Raw genomic sequence first — 20,206 nt, 5'->3', positions numbered from 1 at the left:
ATTTTTTGGCTGAGTTTATGTGTCTTTGTGAACAGGCCATTGGCCTAGACCCCATGTTTCATGTGATAAGGCCCTTTTGGGCACCCAGTGAGTCAACTCTGGGACAGGCAGCATGCAATCTGGGCTGGAGCTGGGTGAACTGGGGTTGGGGCTAGGTAGGCTGGGCTCCTAGAAGAGCTCAACCTACTCCCCACCACTGATGGATTTAGGTGATGAAAGCCATTTGGTTAAGGATTTGTAGCCTCCTCTAGCATGGCGTACTCATCAACCTCCAAGTCAAACCATTACACTGTAGCTGAAAACAGTTAATTGTGCTTAGCACCTTAAGACCTAAAACAGTGTCAGCCTTTAGAAATTATGTTTACAGCTTCCAACATGATTTCCTATGCACTATAGTGCAGAGTTAAGTATAACAGTCATATAACGTGAACTAATCTAATAACTACAGTTGTAAGACTTGTAGCTTTGATGACCTTCAGTGCTCTACTCAGTATTAGAGTTAGAAGTGTAGGTCCCCACTTGAACAGTCTTTTTCCAGAGGCCTTTCCTGGAGCTGCTGTTATGCTTGAGCTGAGTTTCCCTCCTTTCTACATGTGGTAAGTAGTCCGTAGGGCCACTCTGTCTTTCTCAATTTCCCTATTGGTCCTCAGTCTCATTGAAGAGGGTGGTACGGTCAGCCCAATACATCATCAGGCACACTGCCTGCCCTCCAGGACATCTACAGCACCTGGTATCGCAGGAAGGCCAAGACGATCATCAAGGACCTCAGCCACCTGAGCCACTGTCTGTTCACCCCGCTGCCATCTAGAAGTAGGAGACTGTACAGGTGCATCAAAGATGGGACCGAGAGACCTGATAAACAGATTCTGTCTCCAGGCCATCAGACAGTTAAATAGTCACCACTAGCCGCCCAGTACCCTGCCCTGAACCTTAATCACTGTTCTAGCCAGCTACCACCCAGTACCCTGCCCTGAACCTTAATCACTGTTCTAGCCAGCTACCACCCAGTACCCTGCCCTGAACCTTAATCACTGTTCTAGCCAGCTACCACCCAGTACCCTGCCCTGAACCTTAATCACTGTTCTAGCCAGCTACCACCCAGTACTCTGCCCTGAACCTTAATCACTGTTCTAGCCAGCTACCACCCAGTACTCTGCCCTGAACCTTAATCACTGTTCTAGCCAGCTACCACCCAGTACTCTGCCCTGAACCTTAATCACTGTTCTAGCCAGCTACCACCCAGTACTCTGCCCTGAACCTTAATCACTGTTCTAGCCAGCTACCACCCAGTACTCTGCCCTGAACCTTAATCACTGTTCTAGCCAGCTACCACCCAGTACTCTGCCCTGAACCTTAATCACTGTTCTAGCCAACTACCACCCAGTACTCTGCCCTGAACCTTAATCACTGTTCTAGCCAGCTACCACCCAGTACTCTGCCCTGCACATTGGAGACTGCTTTGCTCTATATACATAGTCATTGAACACTTCATTTTAATAATGTTTACATACTGTTTTCTAGTCAAAGCACATCCTATATATGGTAACTACTGCTGTACACACCTTTTCTATTCATATACTGACCATACTATCTATACACACCATTTTATGCATTATACAGTACATATATACTCCAGACGCTGACATTGCTCGTTCTGATGTTTATTAATTTCTTTCTTTTCGCTTTTTGGATTGTGTGCTATTGTTTTGTATTGCTGGGTATTATTACTGCACTATTGCAGCTAGAAACACAAGCATTTCACTCCACGTGCGATAACATCTGCAAATCTGTGTATGCAACCAATAAACTTTGATTTGATACTCCACCCTGTGTCGGTCTTCAGTGTAGAGCTGAGAGCAGACAGACTTCTGGTTTGGAATAGAACAGAACAGGCCAAAGCTCTGGCCTGAAACCAAAATGGCACCCGATTCCCTATTTAGTGCACTACTTTCGACCAGTGCCCATAGGAGTCTGGTCAAAAGTGGTGCACTATACAGGGAATAGGGTGGCATTTGGGATGCATTCCTCAAAATGATTAGTCAAGGTAGTTTTTAGACTATAGAAATCATCGTTAGGATAAAGATATAACATATGCTGTTTTGGCTAATAACACATCCTATTCTATTCGCTTGGGATTCAGAACAGAGAAAGAGAGGTATGTTAGCCTAGGGAGAACATAAAAAGGAACATAAATAGCTAGTGCAGAAACATATCAGTGTGCTGTTAGCATTGGTTTCAAGCATCTTTTTTTATGGACAGAACTGAGATGTTTGCGCAGAGCGAGGGACATATGGTGCAGCTCCCACAGCTATACGCCATGTTGAGCCGGCCACGTTAAATGCCTGCCAGTCTGCACTATTCATTAGCTTTTACTGCCACTTGCATGTGTTTAATTATAATCTTCTGCTTCTCTCCCTCTCCAGATCACTGTACAATGCTATGCCACCTTATGATTATTCATTCCAATTTAGAATTTAGAACCCAGTCTTATGTTATTTCACAGTCACACTGAGATGTGGTGTGTAATTTGTAAAAGAGTAGCCAGCAGGGATTCGCTAGTCTGTCATCCCAAAACGCAGCCCCAGCCATGGAAACACAATGCAATCAACCCCGATGTGGCTGGCATTCAAATTGTTATTGTTTTAACCAAACAAACCACTTCTAAACACTAGGTTTGCATTACGAGCTCATATTTAGGCCCTTCTGTAAACATGGCGGGCCAGAATGAATCAATTAAAAGGGCATTACGTTGGTTCCTGTTTATTTAAAACATGTTTACACTGCAGGGGCCGGCCTGGAAATTCATATTGTTCCTCCAGTCAGAGAGAATGTATAAATTGCAAACACATTTGTTAGCTTGACGTACATTTTGTAAATATTGATCTCTGCGTGATGGAGTGTAGTCAGATGACTGATTAGAAGAAACAAAATGGAGGAACATTCTATAGGAGCAACATTCCATAGGTGCCTGCCTGCACAAACACAATGCAAATTGCATCAAGTTTTATATTGTGCTAATTTGCCACTACTATTAAGTTAGTAATAAAATGTGTGGCATACTCTATTGAAGATAGTGATTGCCAGTGAATACTATAGCATTAGTAATTTGAGTTGTACCTCTTTAAAGCAATGTTATTCACTCTGTTAAAAATGTTTCACAATGCTTTAGGGGTATTAATCCAATTGAAGACTTCCCAGAAGGAATGAGATTTGGGAGATGTGTTTCAACTAGTACATTTTTTCCTTTTTTCATTGGTCATTCTATTCATCCTAACTTTTTCCACTGTTGCTGCAAATTTGCAAACACAGAACCCCCTCACACACTCAAGCAAGTATTCCAGTGCATATAGACACACACACACACACACACACACACACTTCTTACTAATCAGCCCTATTGAATTCTAACAACAATGGCCGCTCATCCTCAGGCCACCCAAGATGCACAAGCAGATCATGTTAGCTCTTTTGTTCCCCGTATGTTTTTTCTCCTCAGCCAATTCTGTACAGAGACTGGTTGGTCCTGATTTTTGCCTTCAAGATCTAGTTATCTGTTGTTAAAGATGTCAGCTGTTATCTCACCCACATATTGCTGGCTATTTAAGGGGGATAAGGTCTTTCAGCTAGTGCCAGCTGCTGTCCCCTGCCTCCACACTTCCCCACCTAATGGACACACATACGCACAGCTTCACTCCCCCTCTCCCCCCACACACACACACACACACATGCTTCTCCCCCACGCTATCCTTCCCTTCCACCCCCTTTTCAAACTTCAACACTAATCTGTCTTGATAAAGTTCATAGAAGCGGGAGGGATAAAGAGAGAGAACTGTTCACAGAATAGAGCTCCCCCATGATTTTGCTGCTGCCCAAAGTGCCACTCAGTCTGATTCTTGGCTTCAGTGCCTATGCAGTCAGAGCTGTGCCAGGCAGGGAGCAGGCATGAATGAGCAGTGCCATATCATCTCCCACCATCAGCCTGATGCTTACTGTTGAAACCATACATTACGTCACGGAGGTCCACAGGAAGAAGCAGTTAAAACTATGTCAGGACCAAACTCTGTGGGCTGTGAAACGTGTCCCTTAGACCTCCAGTGCCATCACCCCCCCCCCCAAAAAACGTGGCTTTCTAGTTGTTTGGAAAAACATATCTAAATTAACTTGACTGAACCAATGCCATCGAAAACTGGACGTTTTGCTTTTATCCCCTAGTATGGAGTGTTACAGCTTCCTTCTAAATGCATCCAGCCATGCATATTGTAAGCATTGTCTCAATTAAACTACATTTGTGAGGGTGAGAGAGAGTGAATCTTGGGTTGGCGACAGAAGAGCCCTGTAGGTTTCAGACTGTCTGGACACTGTTTGGAGGAGAATTGTAAACCACAATTTGAGGTTAACCAGATGGTGCGGTGCAGTCGCACAGTCCTAAGCACTCCACGGAGTTCAGCAAACACTACGCTGACCAATAGAGGTCAGAAAGCAACATCTTCTCCCACTTCATGGTCGCCAGCACCTCTGTGCAGCTGTAAATAGTGACGGCTACTTTTTCAACTACTTTTTTACATAGAAATTATTATGGGAAATAGAAAGTAGACAATAAACTCTCTTTGAATAACCACTTTCACATTGATTCCTCTATCTGAAATGATGACTGTAACGTATTGGTAATACATGTGCTTTTACGTAGACGTTGTAAGAATTTTGGACTTTTCTCTGGAGTAAAATAGTGCTTATTGTATGCTTCATTTTGACTAAATCCTAGCATTTTGAAGCTCCTTTCACAGTATAATATGTTGAGGAAGGTAATGCACGGTGTACTTAATACTGAAGGAGCCTTCCTCTCACCCACCTTCCCTCTCCCAAGGCTCTAGGGGCACGACAGTAACTTCAGAAGTCCCAGACATATCAGATTCAGACAAGCCCAAGGTAGCTGACAACTGAGATGTTGTGGGAAGTACAGGAATTTACAGCATAGAGCTTTCATCTACACAGGTGGGCCTGTGGGAGACAGTGGTGTTGAAGTCGTAACAATGAAGCAGGAAGTCTAAGAATTGTAAGATGACCTAGGGAGGCATTAAGTTGTTGACTTTGCTAATAGAAGCTAACAGAAAAACCATAACAGACTAAGTTGACTGAGAAAAGACACATTGAAACAGACATGATTTTTTTTCATTTGAATTTATTTTGTTAGTTAAATTCGTATAGAAGGTGAGGGAAAATAATGGTCACACAAGGGTTTTCTTGAGCATAGTTTTCGGAAGTCACAGTGTTTTAGACATCGACAAAAAGAGTACAACTTCAAATCATTAAATGAAGAAGGAAAGGTAAGGAAACGTAACATGGTGGACAGTGTCTGCCACACCTCTCCTTCATTTTCCAAGTGTACCCTTCTCTCCAAAAAACAAAAACAAAACAGGGTCTGTCTGAAACCCCCCCTACTCATTGTGTACAACTCCCTCCCACTCCCCCCACCCCCCCTCCCCCGCTCTCCCACCCCTCACAAAAATAATAGCAACCAAACAAACAAAAACAACAAAAAACAAATCTGTAACAATAGATATAATTATATATAATATATATTTACTCTTTAAAAATAGAACTTCAGTCTAGTGACTAACATCTGTACAAACTACAAAAATAAAATTTTATATAAATAATTTATATGGCATGACACACATTTGAACGAACCCCCACCCTCCCACTCATATAACTTACACACTCAGGTATTTCTGTATTGAAGCAGTGAATGAATGTAGGTTGTTCTCTTATTATTTTGTTGTTTACTTCCAGAATGCACAGTAGCTACTTTATTTTTCTTTCATAACTCTATGTACCAAAGAAACCCAAGCTGCCACCTAAATCTATTACATTTCCCTGCATTTAAATTGGCAGTGATGTGACCAATACTGAACGACTGAACTTTGTCCATAATACAAACGTACAAATTAAACAAAAACTAAATCACAGAAATGCTGGCTTGCATGTGAGCTACAACGACGTGAGAGAGCGAGAGAGAGAGAGAGAGAGAGAGAGAGAGAGAGAGAGAGAGAGAGAGAGAGAGAGAGAGAGAGAGAGAGAGACAGTAAGTGGTTCTTGGAGTAGTTCTCTGCACAAAATGCACTACCTAGTCAACAATTGCACAGGGTTGAAATAATGTCTACCACAAACCTAAAGCAGCCAAAACATTTAAGAGAAAACAAAAACCTCCCTTTGCATTTGATATAAATTCCCTTTCAGAATAAAATTGGGTAAACAACCAGCATTAGTCAAATATTACCCCTTAGACCCCAGTTGAGTTGGAGGACGAGGGGGGGGATGACAAAGTTAGCCTTACCCAATGTACAGCTTAGATAACCCCAGGAAAGAAAAAAAACTCTTCTCATAGCTCCTTCAAGTAATAAAACATGTAGACTGCAAAATAACAACGAGACAACGATCATAATGCAACATGCCAGTGAGCTGGGACACAATGAACGACGCTCAAGAAACTTCAACCCAAAGTGACACCAAGTCAAGTTGCTGACTGCATACAGACATACAGAGCTACAGGTGATTGAAATGGACCAATACATGGTAATATATTAATTTACTGTCTGAACACGGGCTTTATTCTGGATGAGCAGCCTGTGTATTATGGAAGAAACCAAAGGAGAATATGCTATTGTTTTGCTAATAGTATTTGCATCATATCACACCAGTAAATGAAAACACGTCTTGTACATATCAGGGGATTCTTAACATGAAAAAAAAGGTATGAAATTATGCTCTCAAACAAACAGGACAAATATCATATTTACATCCAACTTTGAATATATATACTGTGCTTATGAATTCCAAGAGGGTAGGTGTTGTGAAGGCACAATGGTTGTTATTGGTAGAAGAGGAAGAAAAGATTTACTGAGCTTGTTTGTATTTGTACAGTGCAATCAATGACCAACAATGGATCATCTGAATAGATCATAGCTAGTGTGTGTGTGTGTGTGTGTGTGTGTGTGTGTGTGTGTGTGTGTGTGTGTGTGTGTGTGTGTGTGTGTGTGTGTGTGTGTGTGTGTGTGTGTGTGTGTGTGTGTGTGTGTGTGTGTGTGTGTGTGTGTGTGTGTGTGTGTGTTACGGAGCTTAATCAATAAGGCACCCTCCACTCTCAGTGTAAGAACATCTAGAATATCTCAAGTTAATTCTCAACTTAGATCGGGGGGAGGGGGGTACTGCAAATTATTTCAATTTTTTTTAAGTGTAGCAGCAAAAAAACAAACACTGGCCTTGTATTTTCAACAACCTAATATCTTAATAACCCCTGACTCTGAACTGTTTTACATATAGCATCTTCTAAATCTATACAAAGGGAGGACCCCCCCCCCCCCCAATCATCTTATATATCTGACTCTACACAAGAGAATAGCCAAGTTATACAGTACTCTTTTAAATAGTTGTTTCCCTCTTTTTAGTATTAAAATATATACTCATATATTTATATATTCTTAAAACAAGACCTTTTTTTAATATCTTTACAAATAAATCCTCTTGTCTGTGTGAGGTCTATGTACAGATCAAAGAGAACGGGCTGGGTATCGGAGGCAGCCAGAGAAGGATTCCAGACATAGGGGCAGGGTGGGGTAGCAGGGTGTCTAGCAATCTTTGGCTGCCTGGATCCATGGGCCACCTGGAACACAAGAGCAAGGAAGAAAGAAAACTGTGAGAACCATTGTTGAACACCAGTCATAGCTGCACACACAGACATATTCACAGACAGCCTATGTACAGAATGTTAATGTGAAAATATTCTAATATAGTCTAATGTTGATCTACCATAAAATGAAAAGTCAAAGTCTGTAAAAGTGTGTTTAAGTTTCAGTGTTAGACTCACCTTGTGCCTGGTTTGCCTGATAGTGGTTCTGTACAGATTCCAGGTCTTGAAGCTCCAAGGATTCACGCTTGGAAGATTGGGGAGCTTTCCCACAAGATTGTGAAGTCCTCTTAGTGTCCTCAAAACAGTCTGATTCACTGTCCTCGTAGCCCTCATGCATGTAACCCTGGTAGGCCCCCGGTACGCTGGGGTGCACCGCCACAGTCACCGAGGCCGTGGCCGTAACCATGGTAGTAACAGAACTACTGGGCACGGTACCGCCATTATAGGCCGGCATCTTAGTCCTGTTCTGATGAGGCCCTTTATGTGTCTGAGACCTGGGACCACAGTGATTAGTCCTCCCAGGACCTTGGGTCCTGTCACTGGGTAAATGTTGCCTCCTGGGTCCCTGGTCAGAATTGTAATCATATTTGTTATCCCACTGCTTGAGTTGAGAGCTGACCGAGTTAACCGCATTCGGAGAAGATTCATTTAAGAGTTCTTTCTGAGCAGTTACAGATTGGTTCCCTTGGAACGGTTTCACCACCTGGAAGAGCAGAACAATAACAGACATGATTACAATCATGATATTCATTGTTAATAATAATGTACTGCACATCATACTGTATTTGGGCTGTATTATGTATGAAGTAGCAACTAATACTGGGGTGCTTTCATACCGTGAGCTTGGGGAAGCTGGGGTTCTTGCTGGCCTCCAGCAGTATGTGGGAGGTAGGAGGGGTGATGTAAGGACTGCGGTCACCGTACTTGTACTCCTCCCCTATCCCTGACGTGGTAGTCGTCTCAGAGTAGCACTCTGACTCGGAGGACTCTGAGAAGGCCTGTTGTCGCGGGCTGAGTGGGCCGTGTCCCGCGTAGTAGCCGTGGTGGGTCATGGGAGGGGAGAGGGGCTCCGGCGACAGGCAGCTGCCGTTGTCGGACGGGGTGACCTCCGGGGGTGGGCCCATGAGGGAGAGCAGCACGGGTAGCAGCACCAGTCCATTCAGGATCCCCAGCACGGTCAGGATAGCCAGCACCGCAAAGAAGTACCTGGAACACAACCAACACAGAGAGAACATTTAGTCACCAAGGCTCCTTCTGAATGGGAATAAGCGGAGCCACCAGCACTCAGCCACATTAGTAAACAGGCGACACAAGGACACAGTGGAAGGGAGGACACTGCAGAGCTGGGGGGGTAGAATCAGACCACCCTCTCTCAAGCCCTATGTTTGGCCCCATTTCCTTCTCTTTCCCTCCCTTCCCCTGCATTTCCTCTCTCCCTCTGTCCGTCCCTCTCTACTACTGGCAACTTGACAAGTTGGAAGAAAATTCCTGGGCTCCATCTTCTCCGCCTGGGAGCCCTCATCTATCACCACAGCACTGCCACTTCCTGAAAATATGTGTTTACATTAGCCAGCAGATCCTACACGTCAGAAACGCCAGGGCCCTCCCTCCCCTCCCTGTCTCACTGCTGGCTGGGGAGAAGAAGTGTCCCTCTTCTGGCCTCCGAGCCGCTGCTGCCGCTAATGTAATTTTCCCTTCAACAACTTAATATCTGAAGTCAATGAGCTCCAATTTCACCGTGGCGAGGGCAAGGCACCTCTGTGTTTATACTGGGCTGGCCAGTGGAGCCTGCCTGCTCTTCCTGCCTGCTCTTCCTGCCTGCCTATGTCAGCCACATCACCTCACACCTCACAGACACTACATGAGAGAGATAAACAAAGGCCTGTTGGGTGGATGAGTCTCACTCAGCGCTACTACTACTACTACTATCGTGTTTTATATTGAACACTACTACTGTTGGTCAGTGTGTGGAGTGGGCCACAATTGGTAGTAGAGATACATGTAGTGTATATACAGTCAGTGTCCCTTCGTGGTGAGAACAGAGAGGGAACTGTATGCTCTGTCTAGTATCTGAAGGGAACCGGAGTGGATGGGAAGCTGCTCTGGAAGAAAATGTGTGTTTGTGTGTTAAGGGCAGGGGGTAAATCAGACTCTCAACATGCTCCAACAAAAACATCCTTTGATGCTCGTAGTACTGTTAAGAGCCTTCTCTTTGTCTCTCTTGGAGTTGTATGGAGTTGTTGTGGTTCCTAGCTCTGCCCTAAATGATTGCGTGGTGAAGGGTGCTCTGTAATGGGCCACAGAGCTGTGAGGTTGCCTGGCTCTCTGTGAGCCTCTCTGTGCTCTGAGGAAGGGTTGCGGTTGCCACAAGAAAGAGTGTATGAGAAAATTAGAGAGGACTCCACTTAAACGCTAACAGAAAACAGAGGGCTCGGCTCTTTTAACTGCGGTCCAGACTTAAGTAAGAAAAATAGAGTGGATCATGAAAAACAAGAACAAGGATAATAGCATTCTGGAACTTTCATTCATCCCCACCTGAATCTACCCCTCCGGCTTTGTTGGTGTCACACCTCAGAAGGGAAGGTCACTTTTAAGTTCTCAGCAACCTCATGTGCACCTTCCCTTGTGCCTTCCCATTTACTCTTCCACTCTCCCTGTGTCTGTCTCTGCAACAAGGCCAATGGAGTCCGCTCCGTTTTACTCTGGGAAGTCAACTTAACTTGCTATGACAAAATACTTCACCAAACATTTCAGTTCAGTCTTCTCAGCCATGACCGTGCCTCACTTCAAAAAGAGGCCCAAATGTGACTGGTCACTTCTTATGCCCTTGAAAGTAGTTTGAAATGAAGACACACATGCCATAAGGAAGAGCAGAAAAGCAGATGAAACAGGAACCACCATCAGTGTTCACCTCTAGTTACCGTTCAACTCGTTAGATACAGCCACTCACTATGACTATCCTGCGTCCGTGAAAAGTCAAGGGAAAAAGGCACGTGTTTATTTTACAATGTCAACATTCCGAAAGTGGAGCTTGATTTATTTAAGGGTTAAAAAAGAGACCCTTAACTATCCACGTTCCCTCCAAAGAAGACAGTGTTAGGAATTCTGTTGTTTATAGAAACTGTAATCTTTTCCATTTGGAGTCAGGGGTTGGAAGGGGTGGCTTCTTTGGATAGGGGCAGCTGAGCTTGCTGGCCTATTTATTCAGCGTACCACCGCCAGGAGATGTTTACAACAACGTATTTATGCTACTCCCCAGTGAGAGGGACGGCTCTGCTCTGCTACATCTAAACAGGACCTCCTAGTGTGAATGCCCTCCTCTTGCTGCCTGCTAGCCCACCGCCACAATGCACACAGTTAGCTCTCCAACCAACCTCCCAAGCTCCACCACTCTCCTAGAACCACTTACCCTCCTCCTCCTAACAACTCTCTATTCCCACCCTGTTGTTCTTGTCCTTCCTCCTCTCCTCTTTTTTTTCCTTCTCTCCCTTCTTGGTGGAAAAATGATCCTTTCCAGTTCCTCCATGTCGCTTGACAAAAACAGAATGGGAATGCTTGGAGCGTTTCTGCCAAAAAGCCACCCTGAACGTATTTATATTTTCAATGTGCTGCCCTGCTTTCTCAGTAAGCAATTTTTATGTCATGGGCCTGTTTGAGGCTGCTCTCAAGGCTGTGGTTTGGTTCCAGCTGAGGCCAGATTCAGCTGAAAAACATTGCTATTTGCTTTTTTCCACTGAAGCATTTTAGCAGTGAAAAAGAACCCTCCAACAGAAGCCAGAAGCCTTGGTTGGGGGTGAGGGTGGTGGTGGGGGGGTGGTTGGAGGTGGTGGTGGTGACTACTGGTAGGGGTACCACTGACCAGCTCAAACCCAGACTTTTTTTATTGTGGTGCCCTATTTGGGCAGAAATGTTTTCAGCCGGATGATTGGAAAGTTTACAGATTCCTTATGAGAATGGTATGTGTGTGTGTTTGCGCTCATGTTTGTGTGTGTGTGTGTGTCTGTGCTCATATGTGTGGTGTGTGCGAGTCACCACCCCTCAGTGGGTAGTAGAACATGTCCATGTTTATGAGCAGCTGTTCCACACCCTTGATGTTTTCTCCATTTGTTGTTCCTGTGAGGGTGGGGCCACTAGGCCGCTGGGCGGTGAGCGAGGCCTGCAGGCAGCAGCACGAAGGACTGACAGACAGTGCCAGGTGGGGGGGAGCGCATTCCCACCTGCATGCACTGCTGTGGCCCACCACCCACCCTGGCTCCCTCCCCCAGAGGGAAACAGACAACTGTCTCCATGCATCCGCCCCCTTCAGTAGCATAAACACAACACTAGCACTTCCTCCGTAAGGCGACATATGGAGTACTGGAGGGAATCTGCCCAGGAGGAATTGGAGCCTTTCACACTCACCTCAGGATGAAGTCAAACTCGGAGCCAGCCAGCATTAGGACCCCCAGCAAAGTAGAGATGGCCCCGTCAATCACAGGGGCAAACATGTGCTCCAGGGCCACCGCAGAACGCCTGTTCCTATTCCCTACGGCCGTCAGAAAGGCCTGGGGACAAGAGAGAGGACAGAGGCAGAGGGTTAGGGTCAGGCTGTCCAGAACAGACTCATGGGGAAAAAGTAGTGGCTCGTGGCGACATCATCATTCCATCCATGGTAGTAGTGTATCTCTATTTCTTATCTTCATTGACTTTCTCCTAGTTTGTCCATAGAGTGAGGGAGGAAAAGTCCGTACCAAAATCAAATCAAATCAAATCAATGTTTATTGGTCACATACACACATTTGCAGATGTTATCACAGGTGCAGCGAAATGCTTACCAGTGCGATATGGACGGTGAATTCGACGCCGATGCCTACAGAGGCGATAAGGATGACCACTGGGATGGCACTGAGTTTGATGCCGATCAGGCCCATGATACCGAAGAGCTCCACCGTCATCATGGCCAGGATGAAGACCTGAGGAGAGGAACACGGGTTGGTTAGACACTGCCTCAAACTCTGGAGTCACAATGAAACACATCCATTAAAGAGTAGGTATAATTGTTAGAGATCATTTTCACAGCATGTCTTGCACCCACAACCTGATTCACAACCTGATTCTATTAGGTAAGAGTTAAGTCTTACACAACAGAATATTTGACCCGACATTTGGGAGGATCTCACTGTCATCTGCATGACATCGAATTACACTCAGGCCCTAGTCCCACTCTCCCTAGCCCTCTTCCTCACCCTCCCGGGCTGCTCCCTCTCGGGGTTATATTCCCCTATTTTTTAACAAGATAGAGAGAAAGGACTTTGAATTCTTAGCCTCGTGAACCTTTGATGTTGGTAGGGGTCCCAATTTGGTCACGGTTAAATTGGAAATGATAAAACTCTGTTTTATTGCACGGCCACATATAAGCAGTGAAACTATAGAGGCTCCAGCTTAAAGAGAGACAATGTGACTGTGCACATGTAGGCCTGAAAGGACCTTTCCCCCCTCCTTCCCTCCCTCCCTCCCCCTCTCTCTCTCTCTCTCTCTCTCTCTCTCTCTCTCTCTCTCTCTCTCTCTCCTCTCTCAATCTCTCTGAAGATTGTGCAGTCTGTCTTCCAGTAGGACTGACTACTTAAATAGAGAAGTTAAATTCATTCCAATTCCAACTGAAACTTGTGCCACACTGACTGAATTGTGCCACTACAGCCCCAATGGTCGGTCACGAGAGTCACCCTTCAGTGCGGTCTGACCAGGCGGGCGGCCCAGGGACCCTCCCCTCACCACCAGGCTTTGTGAAATGTTTCCCAGCCGCTGAGTTGACAGGCCGTCTCCCTCCCAGGCCTGATGGATGGGTTTAGCAGGCCAAGGTCGCGACTGGGCAGATCCGTCCTGTCCCCAATTTTTGACAAAGGGAGCTGGAGGTAAAGTCTTCAGGAGAGCTCCTTTGCATTTCCTTTTCTAAACCCAGCCAGAACAGATTAGAATGACAAAGGCCTGGGGGGTGTGAGCAGCACCCTCTGGCCAACACGCCAAGGGCCCTCCCCAGAGATGGGGCCTCAGCTCCCTCTGTGGCAGGGTTATTGAGCTGTGCTGAGGGAGGGAGGCCTGGGAGGAGGAGGAGTAGGAGGAGAAAGAGGAGAAGGAGAAAGAGAAGGAGAGGGGGGCTGAGCTGAGGGGACTTACAATGATGCCAGCGGTCCAGGGGTTGAGCAGGAGGATGGCACAGACCAGGAAGGTGCAGGCTAGCACCACGCTGACCGCCAGAAGGAACCAGTGTCGCAGGCCGATGTACTGCTCCCAGAACAGGAAGGGGTACCCGTTGGGGTAGTTGAGCACGCCTTTACGGGTGAACTCCTCGCAGATGGTGCGCACACTCTCAATACCCTCAATGAAGTCGGATGCCTGCCTCAGGCCGTTCAGGTAGAAGGGGAACTGGGCAAACTCCAGGGGCTCTGCGGCAGGGACTGCAATACACCACGAGAGGTTAGACCATATGACCTTGGCTCATGGTAGAAACTTCATTAAAAATGGTGCATTTCCATGTGAATTTAAAGAGAGGCCAAGTGGGAGACTTACTGCGCAGGTTCTCTCCGGTGGTATCGTACTTGTCGTGGATCCACTCACGGGGGTGAGGGTAGAAGTTACCCTGAGAGGCAGCATAGCCCAGGGGGTCGTTGCTCACCCACACAGTCAGGTAGATATAGAAGACGTCTGGGTGAATTAGACCGTCCTCATCCACCAGACGACGCGAAGTCAGCTTTTAGACATTTAGAGAGGGACTGGGGTTAGCATTCTCAGTAGCCTGACTGGGACTATACCATCAAATATATTCAAGCTACATTTAAACTTTACTTAACCAGGAAGTCCCATTGAGGTCAGAAGACCTTTTTCCTAAGGGAGACCTGGGGAACAGAGTTCTATCGAAGGCAGTAGGAGCATGGTACTGTGACAATACACACCTGGTTGTAGTTGAAGGGGTCCTTCTTGGAGCCGGTCTGGATGAGCAGCTTGTAGGCCAGAACACCGTCCTCAGTGCCATTACGGTAGTTATCCCAGGTGATCCTGCCTGCCTCCCAGTCTGCATCGAAGGCAGCCTGCAGTCCTAGAGGGGAGAGAACACAGGAGAGCACAGAGTTAGACCGATCTGATCCACCACCACATTCTCATGTTTATTATATTATACAGCTGACAGGGCCACAACATAGGCTGAGATGTTTGGAGCACTATGCCAGGAGTTATACTTTAGAGTAGTGAAAACACGATGGTACGTTTAGAATGAGTCATCTAAGTAAAATAAGACGTTTTACAGAGTGTTCTGAACATTAACCTCCTACAAAACCACACACAAACACATCCAAAAACACGCATCTCTGTTCCTAATATGTCTGTGGGCTGAATAAACTAACCAGCAAAGCCTTTCGTGTTTTCTAAATGACAAAGTCTGGCGGCAGTTAAAAAACAGTTTCGACAGCCTTTCTCTAATTACAGGGAGAACCTGACTAGAAAGGAAATAGCATGGAGGGAGGAGTGGAGAGAGAGAGAGAGGCTTTTATGTCACTCCAGTTCTCAATCGATTGAAGAGTTCTGTTTCTCATGTTTTGGATAGCCGAGCCTGGTTACCCGCGGCCCAGCCTCGATTCGCCTCATAGCTTAATACTTCCTCATGACTAGTCTAGGACCTCCAATATATTTTAGCCAGAGGGAAGAGGCCAAAAGGTGAGGGACATAACCTCTGGCCTTTCTTCTACATCATCTAGCCTCCAGCCCTGCTGGATGGGGGTGAACTTTCACCGCCGCAGGCTTTCTCTCACCTCCTATTCACCCCCCAACCTCCACCCTCGTCCTTACACTGAAGGTAAACATCAAAAACCAACCTCTCCCTCTAAAGACCCTGACATCACTAAAACGCTATACCGCCAGGGGAAGAATCCACAAACAGAGCTCCTTTTCAAACACACTGACTGACTAGGCCTAATAACAGAATCACTATGAAATAAAACAAGATCTCCTTTAGGCAACCTGTATTTACCTCTTAGCCAGTCCTGAAAATAGTGCAGCCACATCCGGGGTAGCTGCTGGTCGCTGTCCCTCACCACGTACTTGACCGAGGTGAAAGAGTTGTGCAGCTGGATGAGGAGACGCTGGGAGCGGGCGTAGTCAAAGCCGTCCATGGTCACCAGGTACATGTTGTAGAAAGAGAAGTACTTGAACTGGGCGTTGATGAAGTCGTACTCCTTGGTGTCGCGGGGCACAATGTCGGTCAGGTAGAGTCCGTCATGAACCATGGTGGTTCCGTACAAGCTGAGCCCCAGCAGAGTCACGAAGAGGACCACGACCACCACCTTGCTCTCTGGCTTTAGGAGGAGAGGAGCGTACTTGTCCCGGGCAAAGCTTGACAGGTTCCAGCGAAAGAAGGGGAGAGGAACACACTCCCTGGCCTCCTTGGACTCGTCCATCTGGGCCAGGAGGTCCCGGGTGGAGCTGGAGGGGGTGAAGAGCTGGGAGCCGTAGGGGTCGGTGGGGGAAGGGGGAGCGGGGGAGGTGGCCACCACCACAGATGGAGGGCTGGTGGAGATCTGGGAGGTGGGGGGCAGGATGGTGACTATGTGCTGGCCCGCAGCATCACACTGGGTGAAGGCCTGGACGGTGGTGGTGATCTGGGTGCTAGTGGTGATGGTGGAGCCTGTGTAGGTCGTTGTAGTCTGGGCGCCAGGCGCGTGGCTATGGGTGGTGTTGTCGTTGGCATCGGAGAACTCCTGGGGTTGGATCTGGATGACCCGGGAGGAGCAGGGGCTGTAGAAACAACACAGGATGTCCAGACGTTTGACCTCCCGACGGTGCAGGTCCAAACTCAGGATGGCCGGGAAGATAAGAAGCACCATGGCGAAGTTGAACACCACAATAATGGCCGCCTAGGGAGAGAGATAGAAAGAGAGGGGGAAGGAGGGGGAGAAATAAAGGAGAGAGAGAAATACTGTTTAGGAGAGGGGCCAACCCTGTTCATGACATCGCTCCACGCCGCCACCCGACTCCACAGCTGCCGCTTGAGCTCCACAAAAAAAGGGCTTTACATTCAAGCTCCCTTGCTGTTTTAGTGCCTCGGATTCAGTCCCAGAAAGAAAAAAAAGTGCTCCCTAAATCACCAGCGAAAATAGTCAACAAGCCAGGGAACTGAGGTAAAGGAAAAGGCTGCTGCTGCTCTCTCTGCGAGTCTGTGCAGGACCCCTCCTACCTCCCTACTCTACCGCCCTGGGGGTGACATTATAGTCGGTATGGTTTCAAGGAACCAAGGACCACCCAGGGGGAGGCGGGAAGATCACAGAGCTAGAGGCTGACGGCCCAGTGATATACTGATCCACTCCTCCTCTGATTATTTCCCTACCCTCCCCACATGAGAGAGGGGGGGGGGGGGGGGGCTGTCCTGGCACTGTAGGTGCAGTGAGCAATAAAAAGAGGAAGAGAAAAGAACAAAGATCCCCCTCTGAATAAATGTCACTTCTGAAAAGTTTTTCTTTCTCTTTGTGGCAGAGGCCTGCGGCCCACTTTTCTTGGTGTGTGTGTGTTTCCCTTGGTGTGTGTGCCTGGCACTACTGGTTCCATGGCAGAGCTAGGCAGTGTAAACACAGTGGGGCATACAGCACAGTCTAGTACCTGCAGAGAGAAGGCGCGCAGTGCTGGGATGGGGACCAGGGCTGCCATGAAGAAGGCGATCATGTTGTTGATGGAGGTGAGCGCCACGCTGGTGCCAGTCCTCCTCAGGCAGTCCCCTGTTCTCTCCTGCAGGGACAAAACACAGCCAACAGTTCATACCAGACAAGCCAGAGAATATAAGTAACTGTTGTTGTTCTAACTAACATAACTAAGCATGCATCACAGAATGCACCCTATTCCCTATATACCGCACTACATTTGACCAGAGCCCTGGCTGGTCAAAAGTAGTACACTATATAGTGAATAGGGTGTCTCTCTTTTGGGACAAGATTACAGTGGGTCAACAGGTGATTGAACTAGGGGGCATGGGGAGGGGAGGTATCTAGCTTACCTTAAAGGGGATGTTGATGCCAGTCTCAGTGAAGGAGTGGGCCAGAAGGAACATGTCATCCACACCGATCCCCAGAGCCAGGAAGGGAAGAACCTGTGTGGTGGCAGCGTTAAAGGACAGGCCCAGCAGAGAGCACAGCCCCAGGCCAGCTGCCACAGACAGAGCCACCAGGAGCACACCAGCCAGCCCCACGGCCCCCTGGGACTTGGCACAGTCCCAACGGAGCATGGTCACACAGGCATAGGCCAGCTAGATTAAGACGAGAGAGAAGAGAGAGGTTGAGAGTTTGAACTTTGAACTCAGCACAGGCAAACAGGAATCAGTATAGAACTATTGACATCTATGATGAACCTACAGTAGCGAGAGTAGGTTACTACTTACCATGAGCAGGTAGCCTCCAGCCACCCGAATGACACTGACATCAGAGAAGGACTTCATGATGTCGTTGAGGGTGGTGGTGGAGAAGGCGTGGATCTCTGAAGTGGAGTTTTGGGGGATACTGCCATGAGCCACCTGGAGGGAAAATAAAATAACTTTCTTTAAATACAGGTTAGGGGTCAAAAAGAGAATGTACAGTTTATTTTTTATTTTAATTACGTACACCAGTAGTAGTGACCTAGTTTGGGTTGTGGCTCGTGAGGTCATGTCAGTTAACACTTAAATTCCTCTTGATATTCTTCTCCCATACAAACAATGTATTCTTCAAAGATGACTTCATATTTTAAATCAACAACACGCAAACAAGATATGGCTGAGCCCCTATGAAGCTTGACAACAGGAATAATGACCACAGATGCCAGAGAGCAAAGGTCAGGGGGATCAAATGAGATCACATGGTCTCTCAAGCTACTCCATCAGCAACATGAATGGCCGACAACCTTAGGGGAACCCAACACCCTGCACTTTGTTTTTACAGTGACCATCCCCCTCTCCTCATCTCCCAATCTCTCTCTCTCCTTTCCTTCTCTCTCTCCTCTCCCTCTTTCTCTCTTCCTCTCTCCCCTCTCCTTTCCCTCTCTCACCCTCCTCTCCCTCTCTCCTCTCCCTCTTTCTTCCTCTTCTGCGAGCTGGTATTGCTGGAGGCATGACCCCCCAGCCATTCAGTCAGCATGCTGGGTGTCAGCTATCACAAAAACAGCTTGTTCCTATAACTGGGAGTCTGTCAGTGGCCTCCTCGGAGGACTCCGTTTACTAGGCAGCTGAGGATTGATGGAATTCAGGCAGACGTTGCAGTCCCTGGGCCAAAGCCCCTCCTCTATGCATGTGGCAGGTAAACTGGATGACTCATACTTAAAAGGGTAGGGGAAAAACAAGCCAACCCGAGGCCAACTTTAAGGACGCACTATGATTTGCTCTCTGATTTCTTATTTGCCGGTATATTACTCAAATGGGTCGAGACAGGTTGGTGAAAGGTGCAGGTGGCAGAGGCGGGGGAGCTAGGGGCCAGAAACATAGGCTATGTCCCAAATTGAACAGGTATAGTGCGCTACTTAGTGCACTACTTTTGACCCACACATACCTCCACGAACTTCCTCTGCCAGGACTCCAGGATGGCGGTGGCCTTGTCCTCGTTCCAGTTGATGTCATGGATCTCATAGTCGTCCTTAAAGTGTTCGTAGAGCTGCTTGGGGCTCATCAGGAGAAACATGGTCTGGAGTGCCTCCGCACTGCAGGAGACAGAGAGAGAGACACAGTCAGACGCCTGCGGCCAAGTGAGCTCAAGCCACACACAGGAGTCATGTTCCCCCCATTCAAGACCCCCCCAAATACTACAGAGGAACCTTAGGAGTCCTCTTGTCAAGAGACTCCTGTCTTGGCTGTCATAGATATTACATACTCTGATCTGTGGCATATCAACCAAAAGGTGGTTGTATACAGTGTAAGTGGGTGGAGAAGTCAGCTGTTGGCTAGTGTTCTCAGGCTCTAACTCCTGAACGGGGGAAAGCAGGTGTCCTGCTGCCTTTCCACAGCGAGCACAGATGGCCCTGAAGGCGACTTGGCACCGATGTGGGAGTTCTGGGGTAAAAATGTGATTGAGATTACCGTAAATCAAATCATGGAATAAAGTCTGTGGCTTTAAAGGACTGTATCACTTCCCTCCAGATTTGCCAGGGTCGTGATCCGGGCAGTGGCCCAACACTGTCACTCCATTCATACTTGTGCTGTGGTTTTAAATTCAATTGAAATGAAAGAAAGTATTCAGAATACTCAAAAGAGCCCAGGAATCATGTCTCACACATATGGCAGTATCTCAAGATGTTTTACAAATCCTTGTAATGTGTACACCCCTGTATTGTAAATTATTGTTGGTGTCCCCTTTTCCTTTCTCTGACTTAAAAGGACAGGCTACCTTTCTCCCACTCTCCTCCACAACAAATCTGTCCTTAGTTTATGTGGCTGTCCATCATGTTTAATTGGTCTGTCCTACGCAGGGGTCAGAGGAGGAAACTGATCCTGCTTCATGTGAGGCATTCCTCGGATGTGTGAGGTTATTAGGAGTCAGAGGC

At 47.1% G+C, this 20,206-nt stretch overlaps 1 protein-coding gene across 1 annotated transcript in view; it reads right to left on the bottom strand.

The window, feature by feature from the left end:
• Positions 1-6,971: 6,971 nt before the first annotated feature.
• The window catches only part of ptch2 (patched 2), a 29,456-nt gene continuing 16,221 nt past the window's right edge, over positions 6,972-20,206 (bottom strand). The window contains exons 8-20 of the mRNA XM_021613249.3: positions 19,219-19,366; positions 18,081-18,212; positions 17,700-17,948; positions 17,309-17,434; positions 15,687-16,569; positions 14,617-14,759; positions 14,234-14,414; positions 13,841-14,121; positions 12,502-12,639; positions 12,089-12,231; positions 8,524-8,893; positions 7,865-8,390; positions 6,972-7,660 (exon numbers count right to left, since the gene is read on the bottom strand). Coding sequence (XP_021468924.1) covers positions 7,626-7,660; positions 7,865-8,390; positions 8,524-8,893; positions 12,089-12,231; positions 12,502-12,639; positions 13,841-14,121; positions 14,234-14,414; positions 14,617-14,759; positions 15,687-16,569; positions 17,309-17,434; positions 17,700-17,948; positions 18,081-18,212; positions 19,219-19,366 — 3,355 coding nt within the window. The 3' untranslated portion in view covers positions 6,972-7,625. The remainder of the gene's footprint in view (positions 7,661-7,864; positions 8,391-8,523; positions 8,894-12,088; positions 12,232-12,501; positions 12,640-13,840; positions 14,122-14,233; positions 14,415-14,616; positions 14,760-15,686; positions 16,570-17,308; positions 17,435-17,699; positions 17,949-18,080; positions 18,213-19,218; positions 19,367-20,206) is intronic.

Source organism: Oncorhynchus mykiss, chromosome 8 (assembly GCF_057628025.1).
Source record: "Oncorhynchus mykiss isolate SJ-2025 chromosome 8, ASM5762802v1, whole genome shotgun sequence".
NCBI lineage: Eukaryota > Metazoa > Chordata > Actinopteri > Salmoniformes > Salmonidae > Oncorhynchus > Oncorhynchus mykiss.
This window is presented reverse-complemented; position numbering and strand designations above follow the sequence as displayed.